At 39.2% G+C, this 19,459-nt stretch overlaps 1 protein-coding gene across 3 annotated transcripts; it reads right to left on the bottom strand.

Annotated features, from left to right (window-relative positions):
• Positions 1–10,399: 10,399 nt before the first annotated feature.
• Positions 10,400–17,704, bottom strand: tent5ab (terminal nucleotidyltransferase 5Ab). 3 transcript variants are annotated; one of them, XM_060937800.1, is made up of 4 exons: positions 17,596–17,704; positions 16,264–16,332; positions 15,113–15,516; positions 10,400–13,588 (listed from the first exon to the last, which is right to left on the bottom strand). In XM_060937800.1, exons 3-4 carry the CDS (start codon positions 15,512–15,514, stop codon positions 12,788–12,790), a joined length of 1,203 nt encoding a protein of 400 aa, XP_060793783.1. In that variant the 5' UTR covers positions 15,515–15,516; positions 16,264–16,332; positions 17,596–17,704; the 3' UTR covers positions 10,400–12,787. The 3 variants fall into 3 exon arrangements, with proteins under 3 accessions (XP_060793783.1, XP_060793782.1, XP_060793784.1); XM_060937799.1 differs by having other exon boundaries at positions 16,197–16,332; XM_060937801.1 differs by lacking the exon at positions 16,264–16,332 and having other exon boundaries at positions 17,596–17,654.
• Between the last annotated feature and the right edge of the window lie 1,755 nt (positions 17,705–19,459).

Genomic DNA, 19,459 nt, shown 5'->3' on the forward strand with positions numbered 1-19,459 from the left:
GAAGTTGGACATTCAAGGAGTGGTAATCAATGTTGTGTGTGTGTATGCCCCACAGGTTGGATGTGAGAATGAAGAGAAAGTGTCTTTCTGGGAAAAGATGGATGAAGTGGTAGAAAGTATACCGAGGGAGGAGTGCGTGCTGATAGGAGCAGATTTCAACAGACATGTTGGCGAGGGAAACAGAGGCGATGAGGACATGATGGGCAGATATGGTGTAAGAGAGAGAAATGTGGAAGGGCAAATGGTGGTTGATTTTTCAAAGAAAATGAATTTGGCAATAGTCAATACATACTTTGAGAAGAAAGAGCAGCACAGGGTGACGTTTAAGAGTGGAGGAAGATCTACACAGGTGGACTACGTACTCTGCAGAAGGGGTAACCTGAAGGAGATTGGAGACTGTAAAGTGATGGCAGGGGAGAGTGTAGCTAGACAACATCAAGTGGTCGTGTGCAGGATGAGCTTGAAAGTGAAAAAGAGGAAGCATGAAATAGTGGAGCCGAAGATTAAGTGATGGAAACTAAAAGAGGTTGAACATCAGAAGGAGTTTAGGGAAGCAATGAAACGAGCATTGAGTGGTAATGGAAGTCTGCCAGAAGATTGGGATATGACTGCTATACTAGTAAGAGAGGCAGCAAGGAAGGTGCTAGGGTGGTCATTGGGAAGGAGGAAGGAAGGCAAGGAGACATGGTGATGGAACAAAGAAGTGCAGGAAATTATAAAAGAGAAGAGGCCAATTTAGAAGAATTGGGACGATCAGAGAGATGAGGAGAGCAGGTGGTTATACAGAGAGACGAGACAGAAGGCAAAAAGAGCGGTAGCGAAGGCGAAAGCAGATGCATACCAGGAGTTGTACGAAAGATTGGAGACCAAAAAAGGAGAGAAAGACCTGTACAGACTAGCTAGGCAGAGAAACAGGGACACGAGGGATGTACAGCAGATAAGAGTGATGAAAGATGTAAATGGAAATGTGCTGACAAACAAAGAGAGTTCATTAAGAAGGTGGAAAGAGTACTTTGAGGATTTATTAAATGAGGAGAATCCAAGAGAGAAAAGGTCAGATTCGTTGGAGACAGCAAATCAGGAAGTAGAGTTGATTAGTAAGGATGAGGTGAGGGCAGCCATGAAAAGAATGAAGACTGGGAAAGCAGTCGGACCAGATGGTATCCCGATTAAGGCTTGGAGATGTTTGGGTGAGACAGCTGTGGAGTTCCTAACAAGATTGTTTAATAAGATCTTAGAGAATGAGAAAATGGCAAATGAATGGAGAAAGCGTGCTAGTCCCAATATACAAGAGTAAGGGAGATGTACAGAGCTGCAGTAATTACAGAGTGATAAAACTGATGAACCACACCATGAAGCTATGGGAAAGGGTATTGGAGGCGAGATTGAGAAGAGAGGTAGCACTCTGTGAACAGCAGTACGGGTTTATGCCAAGGAAGAACACGTTGGATGCAATTTTTGCTTTAAGAATGTTAATGGAGAAGTACAGGGGAGGCCAGAGAAAGCTACATTGTGTGTTTGTAGACCTGGAGAAGGCATACGATAGAGTGCCGAGACATGAGTTATGGTATTGTATGAGAAAGAGTGAAGTGAATGAGAAGTATATTAGAGTGGTGCAAGACATATAAAAACAGTGAAACAGCAGTGAGGTGTGCAGTTGGAATGACTGAATGGTTCAAGGTGAAGGTGGGACTTCATCAAGGATCTGCTTTGAGTCCTTTCTTGTTTGCCATAGTGATGGATAGCTTGATAGATGGAGTGAGGCAAAAGTCACCATGGAACATGATGTTTGCAGATGATATTGCGATATGTGGTGAAAGTAGAAAGGAGGTTGAGCTGGGTTTGGAGAGATGGAGGTATGCATTGGAATGAAGAGGAATGAGGGTGAGCAGTAGCAAAACAGAATACATGTGCATCAATGAGAATGGGGATGAGAGTGTAGTGAAGATGCAAGGAGTAGACGTAAAGAAAGTTGGTGAATTCAAGTACCTGGGGTCAACTGTGCAGGAAAATGGGGGCTGCGATAGTGAGGTGAGAAAGAGAGTGCAGGCAGGGTGGAGCAGTTGGAGAAGGATTTCGGGAGTCATTTGTGATAGGAAAGTCCCAGCAAAAGTGAAAGGTAAGATGTATAAGACAGTGGTGAGACCAGCTGTGATGTATGGATTGGAGACAGTACCCTTAACGAAGAGACAGGAGGCAAATTTGGAGGTGGCGGAGTTGAGGATGTTATGGTTTGCGATGGGAGTGACGAGGTTGGACAGGATAAGGAATGAGCACATCAGAGGGACAGCACATGTGGAGAGCTTGGGAATTAAGCTAAGAGAGATGAGACTGAGATAGTATGGGCACATCCTGAGAAGAGATGCAGAGCATGTTGGAAGGAGAATGTTGAGGATGGAGCTGCCAGGCACACGAAAACGAGGAAGGCCAAAGTGGCAGGTGTGGTAGAGAAGGATGCGGAAGACAGGGAGCAATGGAGATGAAAGATCTGCTGTGCCAACCCCTAATGAAACAGATCTGGACTGCAGGCAGGCCAGTTTAGCACCCGAACTCTTTTACTATGGAGCCATGCAATTTTAATACATGCAGAATGAGGTTTGCATTGTCTTTCAAGGAAGGTGTTGCTTATTTCAACAAAAGACATCATCTGAATGGCAGCATATGTTGCTCCAAAACCTGTATATATCATTCAGCATTAATAATGCCTTTCCAGATGTACAAGTTTATGCCATGTGTACTAATGCACCCCATACCATCACAGATGCTGGCTTTTGAACTGTGCACTAATAACAAGCCAGATGGTCCCTCTCCTCTTGAGCCTCTTGAGAGGATGTGGTGTCCATGATTTCCAAAAAGAATTTCAAATTTCAATTCATCAGATGACAGGACAGTTTTCCAATTTGCCGCATTCCATTGTAAATGAGCTCTGTGAGTTAGCTAGTTTTCAGCAACAAATGCACAAATAAAACACACCTAAAATGGGAAAGTGATGTTTTGCAGTTGACTGTATAAATAGGTTCAACAAAAAATCAATTATCTTTTTATAGACTAAAGAAAGCTATAGAAAAGAGAACAGTTGCTGCTGCAATTCGCAGAAATAACAGGAATCCAGGCCCCAAAACATGGATTTGTGATGGCTGGGTTTGTGTCAGATATGTTGGATCTTTGGAGAAGGGAAAAGAGAATGAAGAGGGACATTACCAGGAGAAACTGAATTGCAATGCCAAGTAACGCTAAAGGGACCCTAGCAGAAATAAACGTCATTGTTTTATTTGCTATGATTTCAAACCTAGTTTACTCAACAAATCTTTGTTGTACAGAGAATCAATTAGAATCATCAGAAAGGGTAAGTTCTGCTATTTATTTTGATTTTGTGATATGTTGTGAAGTAATTGGGATTGCATGACTTATTCAATCGAGAAACAGAAGTGTGGGCGGCATGGTGGTGTAAGTGGTTAGCACAGTCGCCTCACAGCAAGAAGGTTCTGGGTTTGATCCCAGCGGCCAGTGGGGGCCTTTCTGTGTGGAGTTTGCATGTTCTCCCCATGTCTGCGTGGGTTTCCTCTGGGTGCTCCGGTTTCCCCCACAGTTCAAAGATATGCGGTTAGGTTAATATGGGATGGCCTTGGGCTGAGGTGCCCTTGAGCAAGGCACCTAACTCCCAACTGCTCCCCAGGCACTGTTAGCATGGCTGCCCACTGCTCTGGGTATGTATGTGTGTGTGCTCATTGCTCACGTGTGTGTGCATGTGTGTGTTCACTGCTTCAGATGGGTTAAATACAGAGAGGAATTTCACAAGTGTGTGATGAATAAAGTGGTTCTTCTTCTGAAAATGGGTGAAGAACTTAGTAACAATATTACTTTATAGTAGTTTGATCTGTGTTCTTAATGTGATTACTTCAGTATGTACAAATACTGTACAAATATAACTAGCATCATTACAAAGCGCTGGTTCCACTGTTTCGTATCATGTTTCATATTTATGCAATAAGTAATTCAAACAAGAGTAATGGGTGTGGAGATAAACACAGAGCTGTCTACAGATAATAACTATGATTAAATTTGATGTAAATTCAAAAATAATTTTCTTGCCAACACTTTGTCGTGTAAACGTGTAACTAGCATCGTCGGAAAGGTCAGGTCATGCCATTTCATGTGACATGTGCTGTACCTTCCTGTGATGAACACTTTAACTGGGAAGAAGGGATGTGAATTTGGATGCAATCTGCATCAGTTGGGTTTGGTGACATATCTGCTATGTCACGAGTTGCAGCAGTCTCATGCACTAGTGATATGTGAGTTGCTGTGGCTATTTTCTTGCAAAACTGAGCTAAGCTAGCTATAAACTATAGGCTGATGGCACACGTTAAGATAGTGTTATCTTGACCAGCTCTCAGAGTTTCAGCAGTCTGGTCGAATTTTATATATTCTTGCCCTGCTGTTAGTTAGCACTTGGCTTTTTTTTCTATAACTGATGAATGTATAGTGTAGCCCTGCTAGATTTTAATGCACCGCACGCGCATGCGCATAGACTCTGTCGCGCACATCTGTAGATTGAACGTCAAGACTTTAGCTCGAACCTCACGAACCCTAGAACGTCACTTTGAACTTGTCTTGATATAACTTTTTACAACTTCTTCTTTAACATCTTATACTTCTTTCCACCGCTGAACTTCTCTTTTTCCCGTTTTCTACTTGAAGAACACCTTTTCTCTTTTGTAATACACCTGAAGAACTTCGGTGAGTTATTCAAACGCTTCGTGAATCAGAATTTCCATAGTGAATATAATAGTGATTTAGAAGCCATAAAGGTTATACAAAAACCAATCGAAGTATTTACTCTGTAGTATAGACCCTTACCTGTTGAATATGAGTGGTATTCCCACGTTTACTTTTGTTATTCAATCTTAACATTGAATTTACTTGACGTGAATGTCCGTAGCAAATGTGTTTATGGAATATGTAATGGTATTAGCCCACCAATAAATTAATATTAGCCTGCTAATATTGTGAGGGAAATAGTAATTTGTTTGACTTCTGATCGACATTTCAGTGCATAGTGTGTATTGGTATACACTTCCTTTCATTATACATGTAGTTTTCCTTAATGATTCACATTTGTTTGCCTTGTAATTCATATGTACTGTATACGGTCCGCTTAAGCTAGTGTTGGTTTACTGTTAGCTTGCACTAGCCGTCAGCTAGCTACAGCTGAGACATTGCTATGTTTCAGGGCACTATAGCGGTACTGACTGATTGTTTACATGTTGATACTGATGGAGATACTGATGCTATAGAAAATATCACATAAAAATTTGGATTGGAAGTTGATGAGTAACTGTCATGATATTTCGTGTAGAATGGTTTTTTTGATACGGATTGATTCACCGCGAGCTCCAGAGAAAACCTGAAGATGGCGAGCCTGTCCCTTGAAACCCCCCGTTCTCTGATGCGCCTGTAGCAGTCTGGCCAACTGCTGCAGGTCGCCTTCACCAACTGTTCCTGTCTCAAGGAGTACAGATAAGACATTTAAGATACTTTTCTCTTTCCTGGAAAAAAGAAGACCCTACTTTATATACTCTAACTTGACTTGACTTTCTTTAATAGACTTGTGTGTGAATGAATGCTTTGTGAACGACTTTTGAGTGGGATTGCACTGTTACAGTATCAGTATTACTTGCACTTATTTTTGTTTGTATGTACAAAGTTGTGTATTTGGGTGAATACCCAACAATTGCCATACGGCTTTTATTTTATTCTGGTTTACAAGTTGTAAGGTCTTTTCCCTCAATTTAATAGTGAGCTGAACGGCTCACTATTATTGTTATCACTCTGATATCTGATTTGTAGTTGAACACCTGGGAAGTGAATGTGAAGTGCACTATTATTAGCGATAGTGGTGTTTTTTTTATTTATTCACTACTCCCAGAGCACAGATGTGAATTACATTCTATTACTATTTTGTTAATTTTGTATTGGATATATACATATCGCTTTTGCAACTCTGCCTGTTTTCTCTTCTCTAATAACTCTAATCTCTAATACTCTTCTTTTAACCGCTCTTCTCTTCTTCATACCAGGAATCTGTACAAAATAAAGTTTTACAGTTTTTTATATATTTCTAGTCATTACCTCATTTCACAACTCAGGAATCTAGTAGTCTAAATAAGTGGTAAATAGCACAATACAGGTCCAAGTGAGAGAAGTGCTACAATAGTAAGATTGTATGAACCCAGTAGTGGATCAAATTTTTAAAAATTGCTTAATGCTATATTCAGTGAGGGATCATTCTCTGAGAGTGGAGGTGGTGGTGGTGCGTTTGGGGGGGAAGGGGGAGGTGAGACTGTGAATTTTCTTGTTTCTTATGATAAGGGTGGACACCCTAACTTTCTGGTGATATACTGCCCCATATATAATTTTTTTTTTTTTTGGAGTGTGAAGTATGAATTCACCAGATGATTCACCAATTCTTACACAATGCTCCTTTTAATGGTTATTTAGTGTCACGCCCAGAATTATCAGTGTCCTGAGGTAAGATATGAGGAATAAGGAGTGAATTAAAAGTGTTTGAGGTTAATTAGCTAGAAGGGTAATCTTTAACTGGAGTAATTTTATTCTAAAAAACTTTACAGTTTTTTAATCAAAACATTTTTACCACTCTTTAGCAAAGGGTGCCAATAATTCTAGAACTGATTGTAAATGTTTATAACAAACACATTTACCTCATTTTTAACTTTAGAGATAAACTCAATGGGCTGCTAATAGACCTATAACATTTAAATTTTACAGTTGGACAGAAAATCTATTTTAAAAAGTGCTCAAAGAGAGCGTCTCAGCGTTAGCATGTCTTGTTGCTAGCATATTAGTGTATCTCATCACCACACATCACTGGGGTGAAGGTTCTCCATGAAACATCGCTCTAATATACGACCAAGTATCAAAGATACAGAATAGCTGGAATTCAAAGAGAAGATAAATCTATGTGCGGTGAAGACACAGCCGCAGCTTTTTCACTGAACACATAAAAACGTCCAGTAGAATGTGTGTGTGTGTGTGTGTGTGTGTGTGTGTGTGTGTGTGTGTGTGTGTGTGTGTGTGTGTGTGTGTGTAAAAGAGAACAAAGTACTTGCTGGGGAATGTGTTTCATATAAAGTGTACCTTATTTTACCACACAGTGTATACTTCCTTACACCTCACATTAGCTAAAGTGCCATAGGTGTTCTCTCTCTCTCTCACACACACACACACACACACATAGACCTGACAGCTGGTTTTCCTTCTCATTCAGTTGCTTTGTCAATCTGCCAAAACATTTACAGTTCACCATAGCCATGGAAAAGCCTCTGGTGGTTTATTGAAACACTCATTGTGTTTGTTTGGATGTCTCAAGCACACACACACATGAATACCCCAGAGAGTCCTCAGCTGGCCATACAAGAGCTCAGATGAAAGGTCACCGTCTCACAGTATGGTTATTGTAGGACAGCTATGTTTTTTATAGTATTAAATGATGTCGTAAAACACTGAAAAGGTTATTTATTAGCACAGTTTTTGTTAAAAATGTGCATTTCCCCCCCATATAACAAGCTCAGCTTATTAGCAGTCACACTTGGAGGAAAGTGCTATCTGCCCACCTCCGTGCCCATGAGCTCACAGATTGGTTAGTGTCACTGTGATTGATAGGAGAGAGTGAGTATGCCACCCCCTCTCCCTGAGAGCACAGGACAATTCTGCTCTCTTGAGCACCCGGCCACGGATAGCTGTGCTGTGATCCAGATGATGGGCAAATGCTTTTCTGTTGTGCCACTCAGGAGCCTTAATGTTTTTAATAAAAATAACAGCCTGATGGGAAGCAGCTGATTTTGATGTTACAAGTTTGCTTTGAAAATAATAAATAAACTGGTACTGAAGAATGATGGAGAAATATCATTTCACAAAAACAGATTAAACATCAGATCAGACATTAAATAAAAAAAGGAAAAATGTTAGCTGTGTGTATGAGATGGTAATGTTGCATTCCTCTCACTAGGAGGCGATACAACTCAAATATTAATGCCTCAATATTAATATTATACATTCAGGAAATAAATGATGTGTTTATAACAAGCAACATGGCAGATGTGTGAATAGGTCGATTAGCTGAGTGCAGATTTCATTCTAAGTGTTTGCTTTTTATTTATTTTAGAATGGGTTCTTTAAAATTCGACTGGTCATTAGAGAAATACGAAGACCAAATAAAAAGAGATGTGTCTAAGAACACTGATGTGTCATCTAATGTTAACTATACACTCTGAAAGGACTTTTAAAAGACTAAATTCTGACAATTTCTGATATTTAAAGACAATGTGACATGGAGTTTTGTCACAGACTTTGATTTTGCAAAGACTGGACATCTTGCAGGGACACTATGTGTAAGACTTTAACTAGAGGCCTTTTGGGAGATGTTCCTGTATCTGCTGCTGCTTCCTGTTGGGTGCAAGACAGAGCTCACCTATTGGTTGCTGACAATGTCCAAGTGACTATTTGCATGAGCTGAGACTAAAAACTTATAAAACTTAAAAACACAGTTGATTTTATTATCGGAATGCCAAGATGAGAGAAAGACTGATTTAAGACAGCTAACTTCCTTACAGCAAATGGTTGAGATGAAGGGAGCATGCACCAGCTCTAGTAAAACTCTGAAATCACTGAAAAATTGTATATTGGAAATTTGTACAATTTTCGTAGCCTGGCAAGCCAGACTAAATGTGAATATTTAGTCTGGCCTCGATCCGTAGACATTTCCGAAGGCGGTGGGAGGAACAAACCGCTGTCTTTCAAACTGTCTCTGTGCGTATAGGCCAACGCTCTGACCAATCAGCGCAACAGTGACTGTGACGTAGTCAGAGCGACAGAAAGCAGTGGGGGAGACCTTGAAATAAATAATTTTTCAAAATGCGTATTTAATTAATAAACAGGTTCTAGATATTAAGAAGTTTGGAGATAATGACCACAAGTTTGGAGTCTGTACTACATACACTCATTTTTTTTCCAAGTGTTTTTCAAGGGTTTGCTTAAACTGTTTTTGAGAGTTTTTATTTAGTGGTGTTTGGTGAAATAATTTCCCTTAAATTTAAAATAACGGGAAAATAAGAAACAATCAAAAAGTAATGTTTCAAAGCTGTGTATTAATTCTTCATACTGCACAAACTAGCCCCATCCTTTTGGCTACGAGCAGAGCCAGCTGGTAGATCAGACTTTTGCCATAGCCGGTCGGCAAAACAGAGAAAACGTCCTTCTTGAAAAGGAATGAGCGGAGAGCCTCTTCCTGCTCATGTTTCAACGAAAACTCCAAGTCTAATTTTTCTAAAACTGATTCCAAAGCGGAGTCAAACGCGCGCTGTTCACTAGCCATAGCCATCTTTCCTGCTGTGCTTTCTCCAGCGTCGCGCAGCTTTGTCGTCACTCCTGCAAAAGCCCGCCCAAAGAATCCAAACAAAAACATTGCGTTGTGATTGGCGGGCACGATTTGATGCCCGGGGTGTTTTTGTTTATATGGTGCGAGGCTAAACCCACTCGCTAGGCAAAAATATTTTTGGCCACTAGGCGGGTGGGTCTAGTTTACTAGGCTACAATTTTCAAGAAAACCTGAAATTGCTTGAAAAGTCATTTGGTGTAAGGTCAACATAAAGACCAAATGCTTTATTTATTTGAATATCATAATGAAGTTTACTGAAACAGAATTTGGAAATAATTTGGGCCATGTGTGAACTGCATACAGATGAGATGTATTGACTGATTAAAATAAAAAATAAATTAAAAGTGGGCTGTTTTAAAGAAATTCCAGCACTGAGGCTGATGACTGCATATTATTATTTACCTCATGGGGATTTTTTCAAGCCCTAAGAACAAAATACTTTTTTAAAACTCTCTCTCTGCTGTTAAGCAGTTCATGAGATTAGGAGATGCAGGTTAATGTGATTATCACAAAATTCTAAATATAGCACAATCGCTGCAGCTGTGTAATGAGATAATGTAGGTCTTGTGCACCCTAACTCCTTGTTCATCCTCACTGAAGTGCCCTTAGTCCCAGAAATAGGTGCCCTACTCCCTGTTCACTACTCTCTACTATCTACGATAAACATTCAGTAGCAGTGTGTATCACACTATTCTAGTGCATAGATGAACAAGTACTGTGCACTAGATACAAGTTCTGTGGGAATGTCCCAAACCACTCACCCTCATCACTATTGATTAATCTCTAGTCTAGAAGTTTAGAATTTGCAGTAACCAGACACATGCTGTAATGGATTAGCAACTGCTTGTAGCTCATAGAAACTGATTTAAAAAAACAAAACAAAAACCCTGATGACCTTCTCTTCATTTCACCTTCACGTCACAAACCATGACCTTCACTTCATTTCAAGGACACTTAAATTTTATTTTATCAGTAAACCCTGTGATACACATAGTAAACACACATGCACGCACACACACAATTGCACACTAAGTATATATGAACACACCAGTATGGTCTGGGGAAAAAAATAAAGCTAGATTCTTTCAGAAAACACAAAGTAATTTTTTTTTTCCCCACTTGTCACAAACATTTTTATCTTTTCACAGCATTGGAAACCATGGAAATATTCACTTCTTAAATGTTACACATTACAAAAATACATGAATACAAGATGTTGAAGATGATGGAGGTGAAAGATAAAAGGAAAATCCATCCTACAGAAATGCATCACACTGACTCCATCAGCAGCCTCTTATATGTCTCTCTGTCCTGAAATGATAACGTATTAGAGCAAGCGCAGTGATATAAACTTGTGATTTGCAGCTGCACTACAGTCAGGGCTGCTGTTATAGAAAATGAATCAACACCTTCCGACCAATCACAATCCAGAATTCAACAGTGCTGTGCTATAATTTATAGCCTAGCAAAAGTGAGCGTAAAAACTTTAAGCATGTTGAAGAATGTGACGCTGTTTCACATTTTTGCTGTGATCTAATGAAAATGACTTTCATCTTCTCCTTCAGCTGTAATGGCATTGGCTCTACACGCTTAATCTGAGCTTAGCTAGAGCTCACTGAGGTCGTGTAGAAGGAGGTGAGTGTCCGAGAGTAGCACACACCTTATACACACATATACGCACACGTACACATTTGTTAATGCAATTAACAGCCCTTGCAAACCAGTAAACGAGACACCGCCCATAATATTCCTTTATACTATTTAGAATAATGCATAACAAACCCATTTTTCTCAAACACACACTAAAATAAGTCCTTTCATAACATTGCTTTGTTGCATTTGTCCCGTTATAGGCACTTGAATAGTTTCAGAATTCTCTGTATACAACTTGGTGTCTTAAAAAAAATCCCTTTGGTTATTTCATTCCTCCATCTTGTCCCAGTGAGCCGAGTGTCATCAGTTTTTGTCTTTTCTTCCTTTTTATCAGCAAAACCCATCTGGAGTATAGTGACACATCTGGATTTATGTCATATTTTCCAGAAAACATGCTACTTAAAGTAAAAAAAAAATCAATATATACATCACTTCAGTGCATAAGCCGCATTAATATAATGAGCATTCTGAGATTCTGGGATTAAAGTTGTGATGTTTTTGGCAAAAATACATGTAAATATATTGGAGAATATTGTTAGGGATACAAAGATGGATAGTCTGCTGGAAAGTTGTATTTGCATTGACATTTGAGTCAAAAAATGATGGCTTAAACTCACAGATCTGTAAACTTCTCAATTTTAATAAAAGTGAATATTAGAATTTGGCTAATGCTAAAATGAGAACACAGCTGCTGCACTGTGGAAACTTGACATTTTTATGTTCATACTAAATCCAGAGCAAAGCTAATAGGAATATTCTTTCTTTCTTTCTTTCTTCCTCCCTCTCTCTCTCTCTGTCTGCTCTCTTTCTGTTCCTAATCATAGCTCAGTTCTCACTTTGAGGCTCACGTTGCTGGAGTGACGGGTGTTTCTACAGATCCTGGCGTCCACTGGAAACTGAACCGAGTGACCTCTCTCGCTTCTTGTCTCCAACCATCGCATTCTCCCTTTTGTGTAAAAAGTAATTTATGAACATTCTTCTACAGCCAGAAAGGTGTGGACTCCAATTCTTCTCCATGTTTTTTAAATCTGGAAATTAAAAATAAAAATCCCTCAAGCCAGCAAACCAAGCCAAAGTCATGGTGATTGGTCTATTTTTGCCTTCCTCATTAGATCCCTGCTTCATGATTGGTTGCTTCAGGAGAAACCAAACCAAAAGGTGTCCCAAATAGATGTAACGATTTTCTAAAAATGATAAAAGAATATTTGTGTCTCAAACCAATGTCCATGTCGGTTGGTCTGTTTTCACCGTCTGTCACACAAAAGTTCTGGATCTGAATTCTGCATCATAGTTTTAAAGCACTTGAATAAAAATTTAGAACAATCTAATGTTCAGGTCAGAAAAAAGAAACCTTTTCTCTGATTGTTCAATTTTCTGTCCATCACATGGCTCCTGCTCGGTGATTGGTGGCTTCAGGTGACTTAAACTTGATTATAAAATTCAGATAAAAAGGATTTGTTCAGATCAAACCAAACTACACTTTGCTTGGTCCTGATTGGTCCGTTATACAATCGCTGATCTCTGATTGGTTGGGTTTTCTTTTGCTTCCGTAAAGGTCTGGCTTTGAACTTTTTTTTTCCTTCTACATGAGAAGTCATTCTGATTGGTATGTTGTGCTGACCATCGTTAGCTCCACTCTGATTGCGTGACATGGAAACTATATTTTCAGCACATGACTCACATAAACAAACAGATCCAGACTTGCCCTGATTGGTCTGTTTCGCAGGTGTACACATTCTGCACCTGAGCAACACTGTAGTTACTGAAGTTTCCGTCTTTGATGTACGGGGCGGGCTGGTAGTAGCACGTGACATTTTCCACGTTCTGAACATCACTGTGTTCAGCCAGCGCTCTCACAGCCATCGCAGCGATGATCTCGAGCACTCGGCACCTCTCGCGGTTCATCAGACACACGCTGCTCTCACGCACCACGTTGTGCAGTGTGCTCAGGTACGCAAACTTGCACTCCTCCTGCCCGACGAAGTGGCTCTGGAGGTAGGACTCAAGCTTGCGATGCTGCTCAGATGCACGTGGGAAGTCGATGAAGAAACGCGAGCACATGTAGCGCTGTAGCAGCTCACGGTAGTCGCCTTTCTCCCATCGGTTTGGAGCGTGAAAGCCTCGCAGCAGCAGGTGGCAATATTTGAGCAAGCCACCACCACGGATCTCTTCAGGGTTGTGTGTGACAATGAGACGCTGCCGGAGATGATCCAGGGCCTCTGAGAAATCGCCATACACACTCTCTGCCAGGATGGATGGGTGGAACGAGACATTCATGAGGTTCTCCAGAGAGCACTCGTAGAAGAGAAGGAGGGAGTCCAAGCGGATCTGGAAGGAGTCAACGCTGAACTCAAACTGACGGCGCAGAGAGTCAACAAACTTCAGCTCCACATTCTTCCCACTGTTATTAGACAGAGAGATGAGACTCCAGCGGTCCGAGTCATTACAGACCTTCACCATCTTCTGAACATAGGCCTCCTGAGAGACAGACAGAAAGAGAGGAGAGAATAGAGAGAAAAATTTCAAGGAAGTATTGAAGTTGTGTATATTCACAGATTCATAACACGTTCTTTAACAGGTTCTTGGCTTCATAAAAGGAAAAGTTTGGAACTTTGTCTGATGGGCAAGAGCTCTGTTATTTTACAAAAGTCTAGAACCCTTATTGGTTCTTTGGTTGTCCCTAAAAGTGTACGTAATGAAGTGGTAAGTCGGTGTACGAATATAGAGTCACTAGCTGACATAATGTTCACGAGTGAGACATGTTCCTCCATCACATGATTGTCACACATTAGGGAACCTGACACGGTGTAAGAGTTAAAACGTTGAGGGAGAAAAAGAGTGAGAGAGATGTTTATTACTTTGACTGAATTCAGCACTAAACAAATGTTTATTTCAGTTTATAGAGCACGTGTAGTGGACTGGGTTAAAGCACAGACAGACGGGTATGAAGTAGCAAGCTTATCACTCGTCTATACTGCCGAACGACTTGTGAAAGCAGAACCCAGTGTTTTTCTCACCCTTGTCACTTCCGCTTCCTTCAACATAACCACAAGTTCTTTAATGCTTTACTACAGAAGCTGTTGATTAATTTTGTGTAACAGCTAGTTTACTTGGTATGTTAACACTAGAAGCAGAGATCTTTTATGAGGTTAACTTGTAAGTCGACACAAAGTCACTGGTTGGTATCTGTTTGCTTTGCAGTCCCTTTACATAAAGTTTGCAAGATGAAGCATTCTGTCTAAACTTGTAGCCAATTATAATCAATCAATCAATCAATCAATCAATTTTTTTTACATTTAACTGTATTACATTTTCATTAATTTCCGATTGAAAACATCTTAAATATGATTTTAAAATGTGATTTTAAAAAAAAAATCTGTTTATGTGAAGATTCTGCTGGACAAGTCCCTTCAAATAACTTACTACAGAAACGATAATGCATTAGAACAAGCATATTAATACAATATAAACGGCCGGACCTGTTCTGTTGTACATCATAATGTACACCTTTTGACCAATCAGATCTGAACACTGAACTGTTGTTGGCAGGGCAGAGTGAATTTTGATGCTCTCACCGTTTTTGGTGTGAACGTACCAACAGGGACGTGTTCAGCGGACGCTCTACATGAATGGATTAAAAAGTGTGTGTATTCAATGATATAGCAACATTTTATGTAACATTTATGGACCGAGTATCCAGTGTCGAGCATGTGTACCCATGCCATCCCCCTTTTCAATTAGTAACCATTTATTTCTACTTTATTTAAACTTCCACTTTATTTCGTTATACGTTAATTCAAATGAAATCCAACTTGGTTCTAGCATTGAATCATGAGCAATGCACACAGGAATAACACCATATTGACACTTAACAATAAAATAATCATTAACATCACTTCTCATTGGAACACATTTTCTCTGTTCTAGCATTTGGGGCTTCTTGTTAAATTGGTCAACATTCTACTAAAATACAATCGAGTGTTTGTGACTGAGCAGAGTTACCTTTAATGTGAGTGGTGTTATTTTCGTCTTGTTCACCATTTCAGGCAGGAAGTCCAGGAGAGCGTCCAGCACAATGTTTTTAACAGTCTGGAAGTCCAGCTCGTCCTTTAGTTTGGTGCAGAAGATCAGGTCCAGGTCTTTGTATCCTAAGCCGCTGTCCTCGTGCAGCACATGGCTAGCAGCCGAGCCGTTTAGCCGAACCTCGCGTAGATAGATGTTCTGCTCAGCCATTCTGCATCGCACGGCCTTAACGATGTCGCGCGGTTTCATCTGCAGTGTAGGGAAGCTCCACCTGCCATGGATGGGGATGGACTCGGTGAGGACTGTGTCCAAGCGCTTCACTTGCTCCCAGTTCAGCATGCAAAAGCTGCTGCGCTTCCTCTCCTTCCACTCTTTGTCCATGTCTTCAGAAGATTTAATGATTAGTTTAATGAGACTCACCAAACAAATGGGTTCTTTTTAACTGAAAACATGAATAAATCAAACGGATCCTGAAAGCTGTCATTTTTCAATTTAAAAATAATCATGAGTCACTTCCTGAGTGATTAAATTAGCAAAATGTTACAAATGTTTTAATCATCAATGGGTTCGATAATAAATGAGTGAGTAAAAGAATCAATTCTATTAAACTGTTGCTTCAAAAGCAAATTGGATGAATCAATACACAAACATGAATATCAAATCCAGCATTTGCCAAAGTTTTCTCCCTTTTCACTTAATCAAAAACATAAGCTAGTACCCTGTACTTGTAAATGTATTCATGGCTAGGCTAGCTGTTAGCATACAAAAGATAATCTCTTTCCCAGAAGAATATGCTATATGCTGTAAAAGTTTGTTCAGTGGTCATATAAAATCATAAACATGCATTACTCTAGCGTTCATATTTCTCATCACCGATCTGAGTGGTGAATCAAATTAATCCAACCTCATGCACTTTGATTCACTTAAACAGTTGTGACTAAGAATCAGAAGAATTGTAGTTGGTGAAATGAGTCATTCAGTCAGTCACTAGTAGAGATTAAAGGCTGAAATGGTTTAAATATTTTGCTGAAGTCATTTTTAATCAGTTTGAAACATGACTTACTCCATCTACTCTGAACTTTCTCTCAGTGTGTGTTCAGTGGATCAGTTCAGTGTGGGCCTTTCCTCACTTTTTTCTGTTTGATGCAAGACCGTCTTTATTGGACGTCCTCTACAGCCACCTTTACATGGCTGCAGTGCTGGAGAAAAAGATTTTAAAAAACAATAAAAAGAGGGGGTAAAGGGGTGTCAATACTTTACACAGCATGATGGAAGACTTGATGAATGGACACTGAGTGTATATACATTTATACAAGTGTAATAAACATCACTTTATGATAATCAGTGTTTAGGACGGTGGGTTCACTAGAGCTTTGTTTTTCTTTGCTTCATCAGTTCCAGCCTCAATTTCACTATTATATACACAGGAAACTACCAGAGCGTAGAATTAACACCTCCAGTATAGAATTCAGTCAGTTAAGAAAGGCGTCTACGACTGAACTATGCATTTTATTTTGCTAATGCAGGTGATAAGTATTTACACCCAGCGTAGAATTAAGAATTCAGTACTGCATTAACACATGTAATGTAGAATTAATGCATATGTTGATTCAATACTGCAAACATTATAATTAATGTTTGCAGTATTGAATCAACATATGCATTAATTCTAGCCCTGATAGTATTGAAATAATGGTATTGTACTGAAGTAAAGGTATTGTACATAGTATTGAAATGATGTACAGCACTGAATTAATGCCTACAGTGTAGAATTAACTTTGCCACTTAACGCTTCACGTGAACATTATTAAAATAAACACAAAATATGAACACCTGTCACAGAATTCAGTACTGAATTAACACCTGTAGTATAGAATTGATAGATTATGTTACTTAATGCTTACAGGGTTGAATTAAAACCTACAACACTGAAATAATCATGTGCAATATTGAACTGACACCTCCAGTGTAGAATTAACACTTGCAGTGTTATACATGCAGAACTGAATTAATACCTATAGTGTTGATTTAATCTATACGTTAATTAATTTTGCATAAATGAATTAGCAGATACAGTATTGGGTCGACATTTACAGTGTAGAATTAGCATATGCAGTATTGAGTTAACATGTACAGTATTGAATTAATATAAAATAGTGTAGACTTAATGCAAACATTAATTCATATTTGTAGTGATGGATTAACATCAACAATGTCGAATTAAAACAATCAACATTTGAACTAATGCTTACAGCATCTTCATTAACACTTACAGTGTAGAATTAATGAATGCAATATGAACACTTCCTGTCAATAACACCTACAGCATTGTAATTAACAACTACACTATAGAATTAATGTAGTAATGCAGTGTCAACACTTCCAGTACTTTTAGAGTTAACTGGAGTTAATGTATTTAATTGTACTCCATCTGTGTGTGTGTGTGTGTGTAAAACTCTTACCTCTGTGTACTGAGTTCTGTGTCCCTCATGCTGCTGCTCCACACGTCTGCTCTTTCTCTTGCTCTATTCTAGCAAAAGTGCTGTGGCTCTGATTGACAGCTCATTCAGCCAATAAGAAGTAGCATACATTAAGCCCCGCCCACTTCTGATAAACATGGCTCAGTTTCATTAATTTATATAATTCTCTTCCTCTTTTTATTTTTTGCTTTGCATCATCAGTAATGCATACATATTGATGGTTATAATCCACACTGACACATTATTTAGTTAAAAATGATGAAAGTTTTAAAAATCATATTTAGTCATAACTTGTAATGAAAGTATTACTAAATTTAAAAAGTGCAGTCACATTTCATTATTGGGTGAAAAAGAGAGAAACTGTGCTGCAGGGCCCTCTAGAGGAGAGAGAGAGAAATTAAATGAGAGGATTTTACAAAGTAATTCCTTTTTTAAATGTTGTGTTATAAACAAAATCTAAAAAAAAAAAACAGATGAAATTTAAGCGTGTTTAATACTCCCATTTTGTTTATCACAGATATGGTATGTTTCAACTGTAATCAGTTGAAATTGTATTACTCATATCAATAAATCAATGAATAGAGATTATATCACAGAATTAGAAAGAAAATGGAAATGACTATCACCACAAACTAGCGTATAGTATCATAAATTAACATAAACTGAATTGCACCATGTTGTTAAATGTTGATAATGTTATGATACTGATTAACAGGAATCCACAAGATTACCAAGATGCAGTGTGTGTGTGTGTGTGTGTGTGTGTGTGTGTCTCTCTCTCTCTCTCTCTCTCTCTCTCCAGAGAGGACAACAAAAGAAAGTGCACAATGAATCTGACCATAACAGCTCTCAGTCTTGTCACACACACACACACACACACACACACACACACACACACACACACACACACACACACAGTGCTTCTGCTTTTACAGATATTCTAACAAAACAATGTGTGTTTCATTTCTGAAATGTTCTGTATGGCCTCTGTAAGAGGAACACACACTTCCTCTTAAGGTCTCGTCAACCGAATTGCCTAAAACCACAGCCTTATGCTTCAAGCTATGGCAGCCTATTCCCCACGCCCTACGCCATAAACCCCACACCTTACTCCATATTCCCTACACCATACCGTACCATACATTTTACTTCCTACATCCTACTCCCTACATCTTCCACACTATACCATGATTAACAGGAATCTGGAAGATTACCAACATACCATGTGTGTGTGTGTGTGTCCAAAGAGCACAACAAAAGAAAGTGCATGATGAATCTGACCATGATAGCATTACAAACATCTGTGTTGTCAACACACACACACACACACACACACACACACACACACACACACACACACACACACTGCTTCTGCTTTTACAAAAATTTTATCCGCAAAAGGTCAGTGTCACTGTAAGCTTTAATTCCAGCCAAGTACCTGAGTCCACTTGTTTCAATCAGTTCCTCTTGGTCTCCAATCAACTATCAATTATGCCTCCAATTTGACTGGAGCAAAAACATGCAGCTACACTGATCCTTTGTGGATAAGATTGAAGACTTCTGCCCTTCACTTTACATTTGAGAATCACAATATGAAGAATGAAAGTGAAGCTCCCAATTGTCATGCCCTATTCTCTTTATAGTGCACATAACCGTCATTGTTGGTTCACTGTGGGCGTGTCACAAACCACATCCCCTATTCATTATATAGTGCATGTAAGCAATGTCATCATCAATCCACTGTGATCCAAAAAACCAAGAATGATTAGAAATAGCACTGAGAGTAGGAGAAAAGGGTTGGGGCTGTGTCTCAAATTGCACCCTTTGCACACTTTTAGTGCAGTAG

Source organism: Neoarius graeffei, chromosome 13 (assembly GCF_027579695.1).
Source record: "Neoarius graeffei isolate fNeoGra1 chromosome 13, fNeoGra1.pri, whole genome shotgun sequence".
NCBI classification, from domain to species: Eukaryota; Metazoa; Chordata; class Actinopteri; order Siluriformes; family Ariidae; genus Neoarius; species Neoarius graeffei.

Coding starts and splice junctions, on each gene's coding strand:
- tent5ab (XM_060937800.1), bottom strand. CDS start 15,514: ATGGACAAAGAGTGGAAGGAGAGGAAGCGCAGCAGCTTTTGCATGCTG. Junction 13,589..15,112: donor TAACACCACTCACATTAAAG/GTAACTCTGCTC, acceptor TCTGTCTCTCAG/GAGGCCTATGTTCAGAAGAT.